This window comes from Brachionichthys hirsutus, unplaced genomic scaffold (genome assembly GCF_040956055.1).
Source record: "Brachionichthys hirsutus isolate HB-005 unplaced genomic scaffold, CSIRO-AGI_Bhir_v1 contig_647, whole genome shotgun sequence".
NCBI lineage: Eukaryota > Metazoa > Chordata > Actinopteri > Lophiiformes > Brachionichthyidae > Brachionichthys > Brachionichthys hirsutus.
In genome coordinates, this window is record NW_027180359.1 from 48280 (window position 1) to 70962 (window position 22683).

Genomic DNA, 22683 nt, shown 5'->3' on the forward strand with positions numbered 1-22683 from the left:
CCATGCTGAAAGGTAGGTGAATGAAAAAGTAATGGGATTACAATAAATGTAGAGATGTGTCATTCAACCACTAGTTTTTGGTACATTATTTATTAATAAATAAAGACATTAGAGAATGAAACACCATAGAATTCATCAATAGTTTGTAATATTTTATCGTCACCTATTTTTTGTAATTATGTATATATTTATATGTAGACATTCCCTGCTCATTGTAGATTATGTCACTCAGTTAAAGAGAATAGAGCTATAATGTACGGAATCCTATCTGAACTTGTGCCCGACTGCTGTCGACCATTTAGAGCTACAGTATAAAATCTGAATATAAGCATTTCAAACATGCAAAACATGTATCCACTTTATATCTATCTGTCAATGGCTGCAAACCTCTACATCCACAAGGTGGCAGTAAAGAGACAAACCTTCTCACAACGATGAAAATCACAAAGGCAATTGAGGTTGAATTGTTTTTAACAAGAAAGCAGAGTTGGATACAGGAATGTATATATAGCGATATTGTATGAGCAAGCAATTTCTTCAACACTCATCCTGTTTTTGTTATTGTTTCTTGAATAATAGCTACACTGCCCCTGATGGTATTCAGTGGTACTGCATCGTTGCGTCCAAAAATGTGCCAAATGAGGATGAAATGGGGGCAGAGTGCAGATTAAAGGCTGAGTCCATTACGGGATGCATCTTTAACATTGACCCTGAGTGACCATTATGTTCTGTGCTGCACCCTTTCACCCAGTGAGATATGCCTCCTTCTCCCAGTGAGACTCCTGACTCCCGGAGTGACATCCTAAGTGTGACCAGGATGTGAACTGACTCACGCACAAGGCGTCAGGTTTGTGCGGCGATGTGTGCAAGCCACCCAAACTGCTTCCTAAACCAAATGAATTTAACACATGCGAGTCGAGCGGGTGAAGCAATTAAACTAAATTGACCGTGACATTTTGTGCAGGGAAAAAAAAAAAAAAACTTGAAATGTCATTCAGAAAAAAACACAACGTGTGCCATGCATATAAGAGTCAGCAGAGCCTTTCTGGGCTCTTAAGCTAGTGTGTATATGTATTGTGTATATGTACATACAGTACTTTCATGATTTGAGTTATGATGCGTGTAATCCCGGACCCCAGGAAGACTAGCTGATGCCACGGTGTCAACTAATGGGGATCCTTTTTAAATAAATAAATAAAATAAATAAGCAGAACGTCTTTGTTATGAATCAGCCTTGAGTGGTTTTGATATCATGGACTTTAAAAACAGTGAGAATAATCTGCAGGTAAATGTTGTTAATACAAAAGCTCATCCAGAATGTCTGATCCCGTTTAGGTGGAGAGACGCTCCATAATCATTTCCATCTTTACCAGCAAACCCCATGCAGGACGCAGCGGGGGGGACGGGGACGGGGGGGGGGGACTCCCGCTGGTTGGAGGCAGATGGATCAAGGATCAAGATGCACACTTTGGCATGATTCCCCCACAAGACATTTTTAAGTGCTGTCCATCTACCAGTGCTTTCTGGTGGATAACAGAGGAATTATGGATATTTCTTTTTTTGGGGGGGGGGGGGGGGGGACTATAACTGGAAGAAGAAGAACAGAAGAAGAGGTGCATGGATGAAATGTAAATGAATGTTCCAGGCATATTATTTGACTGTGGATCGGCGTGGAAAATCAACACAGATGTCAAACATTTTCACTCCCTTCCCTAAATATTGTTCCAAAGCCATAGTTTGATAACGAGCCTAACTCCGGCGCAACAAGTCCCTCGTTTCAGCCGCGTCCCCGCGCTCTCGTTGCGCGCTGCGCGTCTCCGATCGAAATAACGGTGCGCGCAGGCGGCTCTGTTAATTCCATCCGACCCGTTTTCTGAACCGAACGCTTTACGGATGCGTCTACGTGGCAGGTATGCTTTGATTATGTCAAGATGTCCACATCAAGCATCTAGGGACGCGCTCAAAGACGCATGCCGGATGGTTTGTCCCAGAAGCGGGATAAGAAATCAAATACTTACAGTGTCTTTAGTAGGTGCGTATAGTTGAGCTTCCTCCCTGGCTGGTTCCTGGATGTCCACGTTTGATTCGGCTGCCTGAAACTTCTCCCACGGAAAACTCCCGGAGACTTTTCCCTGCGCAACTCTCGTGTCAAAGCTGCAGCAGCGTGATAAAATACTCCAAAAGTAATACACAGCCAGGTAATAATGTCATTTTACGATCCGCGTAGAGAGGCAACGTCTCCTCCGATGTTTTCTGTCTGTCCCAATTTTATTAAGAGTTGTTTTGTCTTTATTAATTTATCTCGGATGAAGTCGCCTTGATGCTTTCTGCTGCGTCTCCGTGCCTCTCTGCGCTGGCGCCAAGCTCTCTCCCTCTCTCTCTCTCTCTCGCTCTCTCTCTCTCTCTCTCCAGGAGAGGACCTTTGGCTGCTCATGACGTCACTCACACGCACCCAGACACCCGCACACTGCAAGAATAGTCATCAGTGGCACTAAAAGCTGGACTTTAATTATCATTTTATCGTCAGTATTTAACCGATTTCTGTTACTGCGAAATCAAAAGGCTAAATCAGAGACTTTCGGTGACTTGAAGCTGCTCTCGTCACTGAAACTGAATTAGACGAGTCATTTAGGTAAAGTCATTTGTTATTTGACAAATCTTTACGTACATTTTCTGCCACCAAAGACATTTCTTGTAGTGCTCGCAGCAGAGTTGTTCTTTTTCCCTTTGCACCTAATTGGAAACACATTTTCTCTCTGTAACTTGTTAAGAGAGACAGGAAGTGAGAGAGAAGTGGAATGAAAGGTGGAGAAAAAAGAGAGCGAGGCCGACTCAAAGACATATATTGCATTCCTCAACAATTAACCTGCAGTAAGTTTGAAAAATGTTCCTCCTGCCTGCTAATGCTGGTGTCCAAGTTAAATCCAAACCTTCTCAAGTTTAGCTTACGTCTGCCAACTTTACACCATCTGTGAATGTTTAGCGAGGTGTTTGCAGCCACCAGCCACCAGGAATGAAATGGAGTGTTGAAGCCACAATACTCCGAACATTATAATATGTCTAATTTTTCATATCATTCAGTTAAATATGTTGATTGTATTGAAGGTTATTTCCATTTTCCAAGAAATATATAATCTTAATTCAACTTGGCAGTTTGTATTTGAGGGCGTGGACTTGTTTGAAATATCTTCGTCATTACGTCTGCGTAAGTGCATTATGGATTAAAAAAGAAAAATTCCCACCCGTGGACCGAGGGGTCGTTGGCAACGTTGTGATGATCCTCGCCAGATTCCTCCAAAAATAATTTAAGGATTTACTACTGTGATTCATTTGTTGGTGTCTACAAGCAAGTATATGGCTGGCAATATCCTTCAGGTGTTTCTTCTCCATTTTAAAGGGAGGGCATATAGTTAAAAGATGGGCCAAAAACAAAAGGTAACATGAAGCCCTTATAAGGAATGTTTTACAGTCTCTAATAGTGTCCCGCAAACTTGAGGACATCGGAGGGATTGAATGGAACCTCACATAATCCAGCAATGGGGGAATCTGTTGGCCTCGAGCGACGTCTGAAAATAATTGCTTGATTATAATGCAACATTCACACTCTTCTCAGGATAGAAGCGCCTCTGTTTCACAGTCTGACAGACCAAATTTAAACTGTGGTGCGCCACAATGGAAAGCAAACACATCGCTGTCAGCCAGAGGAGAATCCCCCTACTGTACGTGATGCTAACCCGGCTGCTAACTTGTGTGTGTACTGCTGTTTTTATTCATAAAAGAGGTGGAAATTCTGCAATAACTGCCAAAATATTTTTGTAAATAAAAACAAAATCCTGGCCCATCAATCATGATGAAAGTTGTTTCTTTGATAATTTCTGGTCATTCATTGTCTGGGTCACTTTGCAACGACACCGGGAATTTAAAATAGGTGTGTCTTATTATGGCAAAGTCATACTGCCATTCAAAATATCTGCGTGCAGAAGTTGTTGCATGTGGTTCCCAACACTATTTCTGGGATGGATAAGATCTGGACAGGGTGGACCTTTGATTGGTTAGGGTCCGGTCAAATACTGCATTATCTTTCTGCTGTCTGGTGCTTTTTTTCCTGTTTTTTTTTTTTTTTTTAACTCTGCTTTGGAACGTATCCTTGCTTTTTTTTGATCACCAGGTAGTTTGTTGCATGTCATTCACCAGAGTGTTTTTAATGTGTCACATTCTCAGGCTTGAGCCCCATCTGGTAGCATTTACTGAAGTGTTTGTAGTATAACAAACTAACATAATTGAAGAGGATGGAAGGGAAGAGAAAAGATTATAAAGGATGTATAAAAGCTTCCTCCTTGAAGCTTGCTGGGAGCGCAGACATCGAGTAATCACTTTAGCCCTTTTCTATTGTTAATATTTTAGCATTTAATGTGATCACTAGCCCGGTTATTCCCTTTTGGAGACAGTCAAATATTATATATTTAATGTCAAATCATTTGCAGATTAATGGTGCATCGTTTTGTCTGAATACTTTCCCATCATTGATACACAAAGGTTAAATTAATACGGTGACCATGGTAAGAAGAGCAGCTGCTTGACATGGTTTGCATAAGCGATTATTGTGTCTGGGGTATAGATTTACAGCTGCTTAGTAATGGTTGGCATGCAAGCATTTTAGAAAATTGTGAAATTTGTGAATTGATATTGGTGATTCCACAGCCTTCTGGGTGAAATTTTAAATGCAGTTTTTATCTTGCTATAATGGGAATATCTTAAATACAGTGGCAACAAGCATGATGCTCACTTTGACTCTGCTGCGTCCTTACAGTACAACCTGACGGGGTTGCTAGCCTGGACAGTCTGTTTTTCAAACGTGCCAAATAAACTGATAGTAAAGTCACACAGTTAATGACGTAGCATAGCAATATAGTGCAGTTGCTTATTTCCAAAAGCCACTGGAAGAGCAGTGTTGTATTTGTCTTGTGCAAACGGTGGGACAAACGTTAAGTCTCGATTCTCCCTCGTCATTGAAAAGCAGGTCACATCTGGCTCCATCTGGCATTTGCATCCAAGAGACACTCGACACTTCAAATGTGTGTATTTAAGCAAAAGATCCTCCCTCTCCACATAAACTTCTCTACGGATCAGCTCCTGCTCTACCTCAACAGTTATTCCAGCTTTTCATGAGTTTGAGGCGTGTAATAATCACATTTGCTACCACAAGAAGTGGACAGAGCAGAATTAAATAGACGTAATATTCCAATAAGAGCGGGAATAACATGAAAGCTATATTTCAGGAGCAGAGCAAGAGAGCAAAGAGTTAGGAAAAAAAGGGGGTAGAAGAGGGAAAAAAGGCTACATAAACAGCCCGGGGGGGGGGGGGGGGGAGGGGGGAGCAGGGAGATGGATTACATCATAAAGTAAACAACTAATAGGCAGGAACATGAGAAGAGGTGATTATGAGCGATCACCGATATGGATCTAAGTCTAGCTAGAGCAACTGTATGAAAATAAGGAAGAACCAGGCGTGGAATAAATGGCAGATAAAAATGCTGAAGAAAAGAGAAAAAATAACATCACACACTTCTCATTTGAAATGCAACATTACATGTTATGGTGTCATGCACAAATTCAAACTAAAGTTTAGAAGCTATACACAGGAGAATTCATCAGTCCGTAATTGGTCATTTGGATTTATAATACCTAATACATATAATATGCAAATAACCATTTTTTATAATCAACCCTATACCAATACAAAAAAAATAACTATTAAAATTAAAAATGATTCCCTTTTGCAAAATTTAGCAAACTAAACGTTCCACTCCTCTACCTTATGCTGCCCCTCTGGCTCAGATTTTATTACCACGATTACTCTTCAGACAATCTACACGACACAGAGCAGATGCACTCGATGACAGTGAAGTTCTAACAGTGTTTGTGTGTTCCGGTCAGCATGTCCCTTTCATTTCTCTGTCGGCATAGCAACAGAGGGAGAGTTATGAGATGGAGATGACAGATTAGCCGTGGTGACTTCCTTTGTCTCAGGTGGTGATGCACGGTAATGGTTTCTCTCTGTCGGTGAGCGTATCAGTGATGACGTGTTCCCCTCGTAATGGACTCGCGGGCGCTGCTTTACGGCCTCTTGTGCCATTACTGAGTGTAAAACCACACAGTGTTGTCATTGTTGCCAGGAAGTTATCTTGAAAGGAATTCAGAAATGTAAATCCTGAAGTCCAGTTTAATTGAGTTGAGGAAAAATTCAGGTTGTGAGCAGATAGAGAGGTTTGAATTTGAGGCACCCGCAGCATAGAGTGTGTTAAAGGAGCATTTCAAAATGTTGAGGAATAATATTGTGACATAAAATAAGAGCACTCTATTTGTTTGTGGTGTACAAGCAATAATGAGAAGACATCCATCCATTTTTACCGCCGAGAAGGAGGTTGTGTTTTTTTCCAGGGTTTGGCCGTCTGTCTGTCTGTCTGTTAGCAGGATTACAGGAAAATCAGACGGATGGATCTTGATGAAAAAAACAATCCAAAGCTGGGCCTTGGCCAAAAGGTGGGGTGCAACGGGGTCACACAAAAGAAAAAACAAACGTTTTTGGTTTATTGGTGTTTGTACAGATTAAACAAACAAGATATGGCATTATCATTAATAGCTTTTTGGTTAGCAAGGAAAAACCAGCACACATAATGGCCCTAATTGCGTTTTATCAGCAGAAAAGACAGCATGACCAGATAAATAAGTGGATTTTTCCTCACACCACATTTTCACTGCTCATCCATCATGTGTGCAACCTCTGCAAACACACATACTTACATGATTTTTTTCATGCAAACAGGTAAGAAAACATAAAGTCACAGAGGAGACAATCAGGAAAGCGAGTTTAAATGAATAACCCCCCCCCCCCCCACACACACACACACACAGGGGGGGATTTTGTGTGACAGCTGTTTGTTGTTGAGTTAGCGAGGTCAGCAAGGTCTGATGTTTTGTAGTGGCTCAGACTCTCACTGTGGCTTCAGGGTCAGTGTTTGTCTCTGTGTGTGTGTGTGTGTGTGTGTGTGTGTGTGTAAGGAGTGAGTGACACGTTCCCAATAATGTTAGTCCATTTGTCTTCAGAAAGTCAGATTTCTCTCTCAAACTCTGTAATTTTTAGAAATGTATTCATTTTGTTTCCTGTTAAAATCACAAAAAGTCCAGCGTAGCTCCCAAATATCTAATTACTCTAATTAAGTAAAGCTACACCCAAGAGACATTATAGCTTGCTTAGCTCTGTCATGATGGAAAATGCATCCAAATGCATGAAGTCTCCAAACTCTCCCAAAAAAGAAAATAGGCCTAACTTTGTCGTCTCTGTTGGTTGTTTGAAAACTCCTGCCATGCTAATCTAATTATCCTCTGAAAACGCAGAGTCCATGGAGCGTTGTGCGCTGTGTATAGTTGCATGCTGTCCTGCAGCTGATGCATTCACCTATATTGCTGCACAAACTCTGCCTGTGATGCACGATGCTAATCAGGATGTCGCAGTGATTTAAAGCAGATTATAAACTAGGATGCGAATGGAGCTCCCACCAGCGGTGCGGCATGGAAAATCCATTACAGCTGAGAGAAAAGGCTTTTATTTGGAGAAATCAGCTCAGGTTCACATCAGGAACCAATTATCTTCAACTGCTTTCCTCAGAAAGCAACTCAGAAAGCAACCCCCCACCTCTTCCTTCTTCCTTGTCCACTCCCCCCCACTTTTCACCTTCTCCCTCCCCCCAGTGCTCACCTCTTTCTATCGCTGTTTCCCTCCCCTTCCTTCCTTGATTCGTCCCTCTCTTTTTAATTCTCCCTTGCTGGCTTGTCACTCTTTAGCTAACCCCCCCTTTCCTTCCTGTCTCCTCTTTTATTTTTCTCTCTACACCCTTTCCTGTCAGCCAACCTTATTCTTCTATGTCCCCTAAGTTTCAGAAATTGTCAGTGGTTCATTGCTCTCATCCTCTCTCTGCGCTTGCCCCTGTGTCCAGCTTTTTCCTCCCAGACTTTTTCCTTTTCTAATCCCTCCCCATGCTATTATCCATTCATTCCCTGCAGCGCTCACTCCACCTCTCACCAAGTTCCTCCTGTATGGCGCTCTTCTCAAAAAAGCAAGGCGAGAAAAAGGCAGTCAGTCCAGGACTTTTCTCCACCAAAAATCCAGGACAGGGAAACACGAACAGGACATCCATCCATTACCTTGCCACTCATCTACCTTGCGGTTCATGGGGCTGCTGGAGCCTATCCCAGCTACTGGCGAAAGGTGGCGTACACCCCAGATGAGACGCCAGCTCCGTCACGGGCCCACATGAAGGACAAACCTGTTTATGAAACTGGTTTAGTCGAAGATGACTTTCAAACAAAATTTGGATTGTAAAATTACAGGTTTCATATTGAATCTCTTCCCACAGACATGAGCGCGGTGAAGCTTACAGTCATTGGGAATACACATGCACACAGCTGCACACACACACACACACACACAGCAGTGCCATCTCTGTGGTTAAAAGCCTAGTGGTGTGGTTCCATGTAAACAGACCATTCAGTGGCAGGATTGTGGTAACCCTCACATGGTGTTTCTCTCTCTCGCTCTCTCTCGCTCGTCCTTTTTTTGTTCTAGTCTGTCATTCTTCCACTTAGGCTGTTGTTTTTGTTTGTTTTCTCCTTCTTTCATACAGCGTACTTTATCCGCAGCTGTCCATCAACACACATCGTGGGCATCCATCCATTTTCTTTTAGAAGACACGATCGGCGTCATCTCGCCTACAGCCATTTATCCACCTTGGTGGGTCAGGGACCTGCTGGAACCTATGCCAGCTGGCTACCGGGGCAAGGCAGGGCACAACCCAGATGAGATGCGAGCTCATCACGGGGCCACATGAAAGACACACAACCACTCACGCTCACACACTCACTCACTCCGCACAGGAAAATAAATACATTTCTGATCCAAAAATGTAATTCATTTGTCAAAAACTTGTGATAATTTAATTTGGGCCTGGACTGGAACCGGTGACCGGTTCCCAGCCAAAACTCGTGCTCCACCGAGATTTGAACTCAAGTTGCTGGATTCAGAGCCGACAGTGCTAACCATTGCACCATGGAACCCGCTGCTGCACAGCTGCCTGTTCCTAAACCCCGCACACATTACTCTGCAACTATGACTGCAAATGCTGGAGTACGCATTCCAGGGCAGAGGCCGGAGTTCTAATTTCACTAAATTAACACCACAGAAGAAGAAAACAATGGAGGTTGCATGATGTATTTGGATGCTTGATCACACGCCACAGCGAGGCAACAAGCACCGGAGGCAGTGGCAAAGAACAAACAGTTTTGTACGGACGGATGACGTAGTGGGGTCCTTGCTCCAGTTGACCGTCGACTACGAGACGACCAAATTACGTTGAAATCTAAATTGTGCCAGTCCAAATACATGAACATCTTGAGGCTGTTAAAGAACAGCATCCATTTGGCGAAGTAACTGCAGGGAAAGGAAAAAAAAAAACTTTCTGCAAGCCAGAACAGTGAGTTGAAATATGCTCCATAGAGATCAGAGGAATAAAAGTATTCCTGTAAATACTCACAAGCAACTCCTTTAACGTGATTACTTCTTTGACCAATTGTACAACAGCGCGTTGTGTACACACGTAATCTTCCTCTCTCTCTCTCTCACACACACACACACACTTGGATAAAGAGATATTTGTTTTAATGGCCGATGGGAGGATGTGGATCTACCACCCATTGTGAGGCTGTGCTGACCGTTGCGGTTCTCAGACATTGCGTGAAGAAACTCAGACCAGAAACTTTACTTTCGAGACGATCAGCTCTAAAAGCTCCAGCGTTTGAGCCAGAAGTAAAAGCCCTGTTAAGGATTTTCATAGTAATTTATATAACAAGCAGAATATTTATATATATATATATATATATATTTGGAAACAGCTGTTTACCCCTCGCCTGTAGACAGCTGGGGAAAAAGCAGCCAAGAAAATAAACTATGAATTGATGAACTCAGCATAAGCTTCCTTGACGTACTGCTCAATGTGAAAATACCTTCAGATTGGTTCAAACCTTCTTTTTTAATCCCATTTCAAGACTGGATTGTTGCACAAAGGTCAGGGGTCATAGTGTAAATGTCAAATGATTCAGTGGAATTGGATACTTTTCATCTACTAACAAACGAGGATTCAACAGTTCCTATCAGGATTTAATCAACCATGTTTTAGCAAAATCAATTAAACGTAAATACAAACTACATACAGAAAATTCACCTAAAGGTAAATAAGATGTAATACGAAGGCCTTCGCTGAACTCTCTTGGTTCAGCAATGTCATCGCAGGAATATCTCAGTCTTGGTTAGATCTTTCTTTTCTTTCCAGCAGTTTTTTTATATTTGTATTTTTTGTTATTGTTATACACAAGGGAAATTATTTGATTTAACTACATAGTTGCACGTATAAAAGGAGAAATAATCTACTTACAAAAATAGACTCACTTAGGGCTAGCCTGGCAACACCCTGTCTATTCGTTGGCAAATTCAATGAAAGACTGGCCCTCGATGTGATCCTGTTATCCAACTTTCACATTTATCTCTGCTGAAATCTGATTTATGCCCTTCCAACCTTTTCTTCTTCTTGTCACACTCAGTTGACATCATTTCTTTCCATCGCTTACCTCTCTGTACTTTGTAATCCAATAACACATTTCTTTCTTCACTTTTTATCTTGCTTTCACATGGGAAACATTTTAAGGTTTAAGGATATCAAACTAATTATGCCTGAATTAAGTTAATTTTTACCTTTGTAATAGCTAAAAAAAAATGGACATCCACAAAATATGTTTGTCTGATCTTTACTGCAGTGAATTACTTTCATAATTGACATGTTACCATGCCAGTAGGCTGACACTACTACTGAAGTTTCGGCTTGTCCCGTGTCGGGTCGCCACAGCAAATCGACCTTCTCCACTTCACCCTGTCCTTTGCATCGTCCTCCCCAACACCAGCCACTCTCATGTCCTTTCTCACTACGTCCATGTATCTTCTCCTGGGTCGACCTCTAGCCCTGTTCCCTGGCAGCTCCATCCTCAGCATCCTTCTACCGATATAGTCCCTGTCTCTTCTCTGGACATGTCCAAACCATCAAAGTCTGTCCTCTCTGACCTTGTCTCACCTTCACTGTCCCTCTTATTGTCTCATTTCTAATCCTATCCAACCTGGTCACTCCCAAGGAGAACCTCAGCATCTTCATCTCCTCCACTTCTAGCTCCGCCTCCTGTCTTTTCCTCAGAGCCACTGTCTCTAAGCCGTCCATCATGGCTGGCCTCACCACTGTCTCCAAGCTGTCCATCATGGCTGGCCTCACCACTGTCTTGTAGACCGTTCCTCGCTGACACTCTCCTATCACAAAGCAGACTTTGGCACAATGTAAGATGAATAAATCTCCATTCTTCCGTGACCCGCAAAGCAGAAAAGCGGAAAGAAATGGACGGATGGAAATCCAATACGCTGTTATCTTCATCGCCTTCTTGGCAGTAAGCCTTGCAGACATGTTTGCTCTAATGAATGTTTCATGAGGCTTAATTTGAATCTCATTTTCTTTCTCTCTCCTTTATGTATAATAGTCAGTGTGATTTACAGGGATGAAGCAGAATGGAGAGACTGATTTCTACTTGAAAGTCACAGCAATGACCTCCGGCAGAAACCCACTCAAACAAAGACATCAGTAGGGCACACACACACACACACACACACACACACACACACACACACACACACACACACACACACACACACACACACACACACACACACACACACACACACACACACACACACACACACACACACACACACACACACACACACACACACACACACACACACACACACACACACACACACACACACACACACACACACACACACACACACACACACACACACACACACACACACACACACACACACACACACACACACACGCCCACACACACTGTCAGGGAAAGGGGGTCAGAAAGGGAGAGCTCTAATAGACAGAGAAAGACAAGAAGCCTGAGAAGGTTGACAGAAATAAGGATAAGACCGTTAAAAAGAGAAATGAAAGGGAGAGAAGTGGAAAGGGAGGGGAGAGGAAATGGTCCCTGCCCAGTGTGTAAAAGAGACCCTTGTCTGCTTCAACAAAGTCACATTTCAGGTCTCTTTGGTTCATTCCAGCTTTCCACTTTCCCCAGATTCCCAGACATTCCATATCTTTAAAGGCATCCTTCCACTTCCTCGAATATAAGTACCGAGAGATCCCAGTTAATATTCACCCATGCTCATTCAAAATAAACTGTAAATATGAGGAAAATACGAGAAATGAGATTATATGATACCTGTCGGTTTAATTTGATATCACCTGTCCTGTTATCACAATGATAGAAATGATAGAAAGCTGCTCAAGTACGAGTTCAATACTTCAAATACAATAATCCTACTTGTATATAAAGTACACCATACCTGTCATGTGTAAAGCTTTGGTCTTTGGATGACCCAACAATGCATCCAGTCAGCAGGTCATGCATCCTTCTGTCACTCTGGGTTCTTCCTTAGTCTGCGTTTGATGACGGTTGTTTCGTTCACTCGATACTGAAATACAGAAAACAAATAGCATTGATCATTTTCATCGAGATTTATCGAGAAAAGAAACACACACAGTCGTTTTTAATAGCCAAATTGCTGAAAATGTAACCTTTCAAAATACAACCATAATCTGACTGGCAGAGGAAATAAGAAGTTCCAACATTGTGATGCCCTGCAGCGCTGAAACTGTCAAAGCCTCAGTAAACATTTAAACTCAATAAAGTCAAGATTCAATTACAGCAATGCAAGCAGTGTGTGCGTGTGTGTTGTGGTAAAACTGAGATTTGGGGTTGCCTTTGCATATGGTTGACAAGGGAGGGGAGCATGTATGTAGCTCTGCGTGACATTCTTTGTGGCATGTTAAGAATGCGTGATTGTACACGCAAATACACACACACACACACACACACAAAGCAACACACACACTGTTCTGTTTTTACATCAAAGTGGTGACATTTAGAACCCGGCTTCAATAAGAGGTCAACCACAGCAGATCGCCCACCGTCAAAGCAGTGATATGAATGTCACTCATAGTGTGTGTGTGTGTGTGTGTGGGAGGGGGGGGGGGGGGGGGGCGCATGAGTGACAGAGAGAGCATGGCCGAGAAATAGAGAGCGATATATCTCGGGTTTTGTGTGTCACAGGGTCAAACGAGGCTGTTGGCTCCAAGTGTCAATGACTCTACCTGCTGATTCCCACCATTGTAAACACACACGTAGGAGAAATGTTATTTACTGCAGGATAGAATATTTCTATTCATCTCTCTACCAAAGCAGTAGTGGATCAGGCTCCAGAAAACAGCAACTCAAAGCTGAGCAGATCTCATTCAAGACTCACCGCACATTTATTCCCTCCAGCATCCCCTGGATGGACCAGATATGATGGGATTCCAGATAGCGCGATAAACTGGCGTCGCTGCTCTCCCCTTTGCTTTGCTTGGCCTTATCCTGTGACAAACACGCTGATGGCCGAGCGAAACAAGGCATCCAGCCAGGCCTGGAATGCAAAAACACGTGTAAAATGTGTGTGCCTGAATTCCTGAAATTACGACACAAGTTTATGGTTCTACTGGGAGCTCCAGACGAGTCTTGGAAGCAGATCAAGGGGATTTTTTTTTTTTACTCTTACATGCGTCATGATGTCATTTAAGCTTCAGGGAGGACCTTTACATTTTTACGAAGCTCTGACATTCTTATTTTTTGTTTTTCTTTCTTAAATTTTACCGTTAAACATTGAATTGTTAACGACAGCAGTGTGACTTGGGAATGGGAAAGGGGAAAGAGGAGACGATATGCAACAAAGGAATACAAACCCATGAAGCCTTAGATCAGGGTAAATCCTGGTGAGGTATCAGGAGTATTATAAAACAGTTTCTGGATATAATAAATACCAAAAAAAGAACACATATCCAACAAATTGTAATGCATTTTCTTAAACGTATTGAAAATGTAAATGTATTTATGGATCCAAGCCTACATATGTTGGCTGATTCAGTTTTGTTGCACTGGAACTTGAAATTTAAGACACTGCTCTGGAAAGGTTTTACATCTGAGTCCGAACCATGTCCTCTTAATACAGTACATATGTGCAAGTACAAAATGTCATTGCAATGGCATGCATGAAAGAAATGATGAAACTCAAAGGCTGCTTTAGTTGGAAAATATCCTGAACTGGCAACGCACCCATGAGGTGCCTCTGTTGTGATGTCATGCATTTGGAAAGGTTTTAAAAGCGATCTTGAAATTAAAGCGGAACCAAAAATGGGCAAAAACAGTCCCTTGTTTCATTTTATTTTTTTTATCAGATGAATTAAAATCAGTTGTGTTATAGAGTTGTAACTGCCAGGTACAATGTGGTGGACCGAAAGTCATTCTTTCAAAACACACCCCTTTTTGAGATCCTAAAAATTGTCTACGGTACTCCTTTTGTTGTTTGTTTGTTTCAGCGATTTGCCAGAAATAAGTTAAATTTATAGTGTAGCGTTACGAGGTAAGCCACGGAGAACTGGTTGAAGATAACTAATTTCAATTGCTAAATTTTACATTTTGACTCGTAACACAAGGAGCTATCGATGCTGTAACGTATGGAATGTACGGTATGCCTTGAGCAAACATACGTTCTTGTACACTTTTGATATTGTCCACATTTCCACTGAAACATGTTCAGTGTTTCTTTTGTTTTTACTCCCATTTCCATCATTTTTTGCAAACGCACAGCCTTTTAAATCCATGCCTTTCCATTGCAACGCGATAATGCCTTAAGAGGCAAGTGGAAAAAGAGAACTACGTGTGTGTGCGTGGGGGGGGGGGAGCTTTCTCAGCCAAGGAAATTGTGTTGTAAGAGAAGAAAATCTCTCTACAGATTATGAAATAATAAACTTGTGTTTGTCAAGTTACCCTTCCTTTTCGTTCAGCTTCTGCCCCAACTTGAAACGGGCCTGGTCACCCACAAACATGATCGGAACAACTCCTTTCTTCTCTCCAATTTTATCTCATATTGTCAGTCATCAGGTTGTAAACCTTCAGATGAAACAAATGTACAGTCACCAAAAAAGGAAGCAACATCTCAATTCCTCTTAATGTTTAACACTGTAACTTTAACACAAAATTCAAATGACATGCTTTTACAGTGCAACTTTAACTTAAATGATTTGAAGTGCCTATCTAACATGATGAGTCGGTCCATACCAGCGGCTTCTTCGCGGTTTGACCCAAGCTGAACAGCGTTCTCCTCTGCTCTCCACACTCTGAGCTGCAGTGTGATGCTGCTGAAGGGCTGCAGGCAGGTGCTCTCACTTAGATAATCAGTTCAGCAAGGAGTCTCTCTCACCTGCACTGCTCCACTCAACCTTCAGGAGGCGTCCTTCCTTTTGGTTGACTGATTCATTGAGAGGCCTTTGACTGTAGACGTAACAGTGTTATTTCTTTATCATTTTGAGTCTACGAGTACCCATCAATAGCTCAAGTACTTTTGAAATCAAGTAACAATGGTAAAAAAAAACAAAAAAAACAAAAAAAAATTTAAATCATTTTAATGTCCCATTAAATCAGATGACCATTAATAGGATTGCAGTGTTGTCCATAACTGTCTAAAACAACTGTGAACTGGAATGTTTCCAACTACAGAGCAAATAATCCATCAATGTTCTTACCATCAAGGTTAAAGCTAAAATACGTGCATCCATGCTATACCTGGATCATCTTCTGGCTCTGCAGCACAGCATCCACGCTCCATTGATGGTTTAATGATTTTTGGATTCTTTGTGGGACAGATGGACAAGGGTTTGTGTCTTATACACGTGTGCGAGTCTAGCAGATCGGCACAGTGGTGTGTGCGTTTATGGAGGCAGATTTGTGTGTTTGATGTCCCACGCTGCAATCTGTATTTTTCATTAAGGTCATCATAATATCATTTACTTTCCCCTCTCTTTCACCTTTCTCCTAACCCTTAAGCAGTTCCAAACTTCTCTATTTCCATCCATCTTTTTCCGTACCTCTGGAGCAATAATTAAATCCAGACAGAGAATATATTAGATCATCTCTACCGAGGAGTGAATCGGTCACTGGATGAATCTGTTTCGATCAGTGATGACATCATCACACACAGTTAAACTCACCCTGACTCTTGTTTTCCAAGATCTTGTTTGTTACTTTGGTGAATACGATGTTACGGTAAGTGAATGCAATGAAAGCCAAAGCAGTGAAAATAAAATCCAGTTTGTGAAGTAAAAAAGCAACAACACAATTTTCCTTTTACTCATCAGACATGGGCCTTCACGAGAAAACGACGTGACTTCACCCTTTGCTGGTGGGAACGACAGCACTGAAGGACATAATTAAACTGATTTAGTTCCCTGCTGCCGTTCTGTAGTATTGTGTCTGGGACAGAGGGACATAAAGAGAGGGGCTGTGTAAGGTAGGATACAGAGTGGAAAACCAGGTTTTTGGAAACATGATTTCCTGTGGAAAGAGTGATGTCATCATGGTCTGTCTTTCACAGTCTCACACACACACACACACACACACACACATGCGTACAGATATTGTTGATGTAATCCATTCCTCTAATAGACTATTAACAGTTATTAACTTAGCTGTTAAATGTGTCACAGTCTACATTGAGTTTTGCGGACTTTAGCCAACCAACAAAATGCATGACTGTTACATCACAGCAGACAAATATGGCATGAGCGCTTAGCGTAGCCGTAGCATGTCAGTGAACTAAAGAGCACGTACTTTCTCATAGTTAATTTACACATGCTAATTTGTGAGCTAATGTGCTAATAGTATTGATTGCTATTTTCAGCTGCCAACTTTATAATGAATTCATGATGCTGAGATTCACTGAGACTTATGCTAATCAATAAAACATGTCATTAAATTATAAAAACAATTAACAACAAATGTATAAACAAATAGGCTCCTGATCTCCATGACAACGAAGCTGATGGAGAAATGTTGCTTAATAAAGCCAATTTAATACAAATTCAAAAAAGGTACAACCAAACAAACAGAAATTTTTCTTTTCATGCCGACAGTTTCCTGAGATTGAGATAAATCAACCAATATTACAATCCACTTGCAGTGATGAATGCAATGCCATGCAGAGGCCACAGATTACGCACACACACACACACACAATGAGCCACAGTCCCGATAGTAGCAGGAAGGCAGCCTCACTCATCCAAGTATCCTGCCTCCTGGGAAGGGCTGGGAAAGTGGGGACATTTATCTTTAAACGTACAGCTGCCTATTCAGTGATGGCGAGCGGAGAGCAGAGACAACAAAAGACATGTTAGTCAGTCCTGGATGGATCAGGAAAAGGATGAACCTGTCGTGGATAGAAACAATCACACCAAACGATCAGAGATAGCAACATGTTCAATTCTGTCGGACTTCCCTTCCTTGTCTAGGACACTTCTGAGAGTGGAAGTCTTAAAAAAAAACTTCCACACCTTTGCTGAGCATTTGCAGCTTGATGATGCTCAGGAAATAATGCCTCGGGGCGGCTTTTGATATTTTGTTGGATTAGTTTGAATAGTTTAACTGTTTATTTGCAGGGCTTTTTTTTATGACAAGATATATACATGAATATATTCTACCAGCATCCATCGAATCAACATAATTTGTAAAAAAAAACAAATGTGCTAAGATGCTCTCAATCATTAGATAGTAGGCAGTCTGAACGCTCAGTGAAACAGGTGATTTTAATTTAACCTTTATTTAACCAGGTACGTCAGTTGAGAACAAATGTCAATTTACAATGGCACCACCACAGCTAAAAACTCCATCTGGTATCACTCTGCACTGCATTTACTCATGAACTTTTTTTTTTTACTACAAAGAAACCACAGCTGCTACTGCTGGAAATATCTTCACTGTCTCTATGTGAAAAGATTTTTCTTGGAGGGATGTTTGCTCGGGAGAACACCCCAATGCAGTTCTTTTTTACGACTTTGTTAGTGCTTTCAGAAACACAGTGGATCCCTTCACTTTGAGGTTAAAGAAAGGGTTTGGCTCGAAGCGGCCCCTCGGTAGCTGTTTGCGGCTGCGATTTATTAATATCCTGTTTCAGTATGTTTGATTTCAAATTTAAACTGACTTATGTGTTTGCATTTCAGTTGAACTCTGCGTTTTATTGCTTGTGTTGTGTAGCTGTCCTTTGCTGACCTGCCAAGCCGCTACCACATTGTGCTTCTTGCTGTATTTTGTTTCCAAAGGTTTTATTTTTTTTATTCATGCATGATTGTTCAGATCATCAAATAAAGAAGATTATATTTCATGTTGATAATAGCGTTTGTGTGTGTGTGTGTGTGTGTGTGTGTGTGGTTGTACCCCACCCCCCACCCTCCACCTGTAGCACTGCAGAAACTGGCTTATTGGCATAAATTCAGCTTCCAGTCCGTGACCTCTTTGTCTAACCAGCTTGTTTTTGATCTGATTACTCTTTTTCATTCCGCTCCTTTGATTCCATTTTTCTTGCTTTGCTTCAGATATATTTGTCTTACTCTCGCTCTCTGGCACATTCCTCTTTCTGCCCATCTTGTGTTTTTACATGCAGTTCTCATACTCCTTCTCATATGTTCTCTCTGGTCTGTCTTTGAACAAAGCTGTCCATTGCACTTTTTTATATTATTATTTTTGTCTTTATTTAAGTACTCAGCATCTCCAATCTGTGACCATGATTTTTTTTGACAAATGTGCACACATTTCTGCACACATCTAATGAATGTGTTTTCCAGTATGACGCAAAGTAACAGGCTCAAAAGAAATGTAAGAAATGTATGAATTAGTGTGTACACATTATTGAAACATACGAGGCACAGACGAATGTCTTGAAAGCAGCGTAAACTCTTACTTCATCTGGAAACAACACACACACTAACTACTCTGTGAGATTGTGTGTTCCAAGTTCATTCTATTCCTCAAAGTATCTATGGGCAAGTGTTTTTATCTGTGTTTGTGGATTGCTCGCTGACCCCAGTGTGTGTGTGTGTGTGTGTGTGTGTGCATGCACTCTGAGGGTACAGACTACGATTGTTCTCGCTGGGTGTTAGCTTTCGGAGCAGGAAGTGCAGGTTCGGGTCAGGAGGGGATCTAGGCACGCTCAGTCTGCCCACATCTGTTCAAATACCAGAGACCCTCAAAGTCACACAGGAAATGTGTGTGAGTACAAGCATGTGTGCGCGTGAACGCTACAAAAGTCACTCTTTGTGAGCAGAATATAGAAAAAAATATTTGCCCTTTTCACTGCATATAACACATTCCCACATTAAGAAAGCAGTAAAGTTACTCCAAAAGGGCACAAACGCTGAACAACACACCAAATGAGCAGCTCTATATATGTCTACAGAATATTGTTAATAAGAGTCACAAATAGTGCACGTAATTCAGAGATACACGGTAGAGTACAAATAAATATTATTAGAACTTCTGGCATGTCTTTATATAAAGACACACCACCATTCTCCCAATAGACAGACCTTAAACTCTACCACTGATCATGTACCATCTTCAGTCGCTCCAGCAGAATGAGTAGAGCCTACAAAATACTAAATCCTGCATTTCCCATAATGTATTTCAATATTGAAAAGTTGTATTTGTATTCTAGTCCATCCTTCTGCTCAATATCAATTACATCTTGGCAGTTTATACAAATATATCATATACAATCATTATGAATATTAATGCATGCATATGCAAGACTTATATGCAATAGAAAAATACTTTTTTTGAAATCAATTACATTGGATTTGTAATATTTGTCACACCAATCATATTGAAGGGCACCATGTCAGGGAAATATGGGCAATTTCCAGAAGAGTTTCTGAGAACATCCAACATGACCCTGCATTTCAAATCATTCCATCTGTCGTCTAATTTGTGCTTTGCAAAGTTTCCGATTGATTGAATGCATGGTCAGACCCTTTCTGGCCTTCAATAGAAAGCTCCCTCACACATCACAGCATGCATTATACAAAATAAAATACACTTCCTGTGTATAGTGTCAAGAATTCAACTTTAGCTTAGTGTGCAAAATGACGGCAAAAGGAAATAAAACAAAATGCAACAATTGATAGAGTAAACCGTGGCGCCCATGAGAGTTTTATCGCTGTCTGTTACGTACCCAACTTAATTATGTGTGATGTTGGTCGTCTAATGGGACAGAGCTGGCGTCGGGGGTTGTGTGTTTGTGTTTTCTTGCCTGTTTTCATGAGGCTCAGGCATAAACCCAAACTTTGTAAATGTACAAATCAAGACAATTAATCAGCAAATCTTTGAGCGCTTTACGAGATGAAACTTTAAAATGTGCAACACCGGATTTGCCAATGCAGAGTTTTCCAAATCAAAATTGGTGACGCACCATTTAATATACGTATACATCCTTTTAACATAAGCAGATGTAGACATGCACACAGATATAGATATACACACAGACACACACACAGCGCTGACTCATGGGCTTTTGTAATAGCCATAAAACCCGCTTCAAACACACCCTGTTAATTAAGAGTCAGTTAAAGTGTCTGAGACGACAAGGAAATGAGAGTGAGGGGGTTGGGAGAGAGGGGGAGTTAGGCTTAAGTGAAGATGGAGAGAGTAAAGAGCAAGAAGGATGATAGGAGGGTCAGTCTGGTGAATATTAGAAACAAAGAAGTCTGTAAATAATCCCACGCTCAGCCTAATTGTCACAAAGTGAGTGGAGAGGAAGGAGGGGAAGGAGAGGAGGAGATGGAAGTGGACAGAGGATGAAGGCGATCAGTGAAGAAGAAATCTGACGACAAATCCCTGAAAAGCAAAGTGCAGCCCGACGAGGGAGTCCTCAAAGTATTGTGTTCCCTCCTCCACCCCAGTCCGGCCACGTTTACCAGACAATCCCTCTATTCTTGGGAAAGAAAAGCCCCGACAGGCAGACAGGAGCCAGGGAGAGACGGAGCAGCCGCCATCGTGGCCGGCGTGAAGATGTAAACAACACGGGAAAAAGGATAAAGAATGGGCGGGAACGGTCGTTAAAACGGTTTCTCCACACAATGTCCGTCCCTAATATTTTACTCTGAACGATGACATTCAGATGCTAACAATCATGAATAGAGGAACGTGACTTCACTGCCCTGATGAACGTCATCATTGAGGTCGGGATCTTTTTAAACTGGCCTGTATCTGACAGCTGGTGGATTTCATTCAGTGGCTGTGACTATATCTTATTATCATTAATGTGATTTTAGGCCACAGATTCAAAATGATGATCACAAAAAGTAAGAACAGCCCAAAGGTTCACTTTTTACACAATTATTTATTGCATCCATTGTTAATAAAAACAAACATTTAACACTTATATATGTATATAATCCACGGTTCCAGCCTGCAGAGGAGTCCGTGTTTTTAAGGTGTCTCCTTGATGATGATGATGAATATATTTATTACATAGAATGTTAGAGTACAAGTACAGTCACACAGTAGCATGTATTACAGTACGAATAAAGTCAAACATCCTGTCTAAGAGGAGCATTTCAAAAAAGCCCTTGCGGCCTTCTCCCTCTGAACACACACTCTGCTCTGGGTTCTCCTCCGAGCTCCTCTTGATAGCCAGCTCTCTCTCAGCCTCCTCCCCGTGTGAAGCTTTAGCCGCCTGGATGCGGAGCTTCCCGTCTGGATCCAGGTAGCAGGTGATGCCTTCGGGGTCCGTTCCTTCCGGCAGATCAAACTCCCGTCTGAACTCCTGGAGTCGGTAGGAGTAGGAGCCATTCTCCTCCTCTCCCTGCTTCTTCTCTGTCCTCCCGCTGACTCTCAGCTTCCTGCCCACCTGCCTGACAGAGAGCTCCTCTGGAGAGAAGCCCCGAGTGTCCAGGGTCAGCACAAGGTGTTCCCCCTCCTTCTCCAGCTGTTGGGAGGCTGGCTGCACCTCCACGCCGCTTTGGAAAGGCTCCATCTCCTCCAGGATGTCGCGTTGAAGTTTGTGCATCAGCTCCAGACTGCTGCAGAGCTTCTGTCGGTTTCTGTTCGGGCAGAGCAGAGGTCCAACCTCTGGTCTCAGGCGGCGTACAGGCCAGTAGAAGCTCATGACTGGACTGAGGGATGACTGTAATCCATGAGAGCACAGCATCTTCACTGGGATCAGAGTTAAGTCCTCGTGTTGTCAGATGAACACTGTTGAGATGTTCTCTTCTGTGTAGTTTGTGTTGCTTTCTGTCTCAGCAGTGGGACAGACGCAGCTTTTATACTCTGACTGGAGGAGCTGCAGAATCTTCCGGAAGATTCCAGTCTGTTATCGCAACTGTGCACTGGGCGGAGCTTGAGCTCTGACGTCTCCTGAACATTGCTGTTTGATCTGGAAGCTTCCAATCGTTACCACAACTCTCCGCTGGGTGGAGCTAGAGCTCTGATGTCTCCTGAACATTGCTGTTTGATCAGGAAGATTCTGAACGACAGTACTGTGCTGCATATGTGCTGTCAAAAACAGACATCTCGCTAAATGATTCATCAGCGAATTGAAGAAGAGGTTTATGTGTTTCTTAAACACAAAGATAAGAATTATTTTTGTATGTTTATGTCATT

At 42.0% G+C, this 22683-nt stretch overlaps 1 protein-coding gene across 1 annotated transcript; it reads right to left on the reverse strand.

Annotated features, from left to right (window-relative positions):
* Window positions 1–21401: 21401 nt before the first annotated feature.
* LOC137914004 (heat shock protein 30-like) lies at window positions 21402–22307 on the reverse strand. The gene has a single exon (XM_068757622.1). The coding sequence runs from the start codon at window positions 22229–22231 to the stop codon at window positions 21578–21580; it is 654 nt and encodes a 217-aa protein (XP_068613723.1). The 5' UTR covers window positions 22232–22307; the 3' UTR covers window positions 21402–21577.
* Between the last annotated feature and the right edge of the window lie 376 nt (window positions 22308–22683).

What these genes read in the sequence shown, in the direction of transcription:
- LOC137914004 (XM_068757622.1), bottom strand. Translation starts at nt 22,231, where the DNA reads ATGCTGTGCTCTCATGGATTACAGTCATCCCTCAGTCCAGTCATGAGC.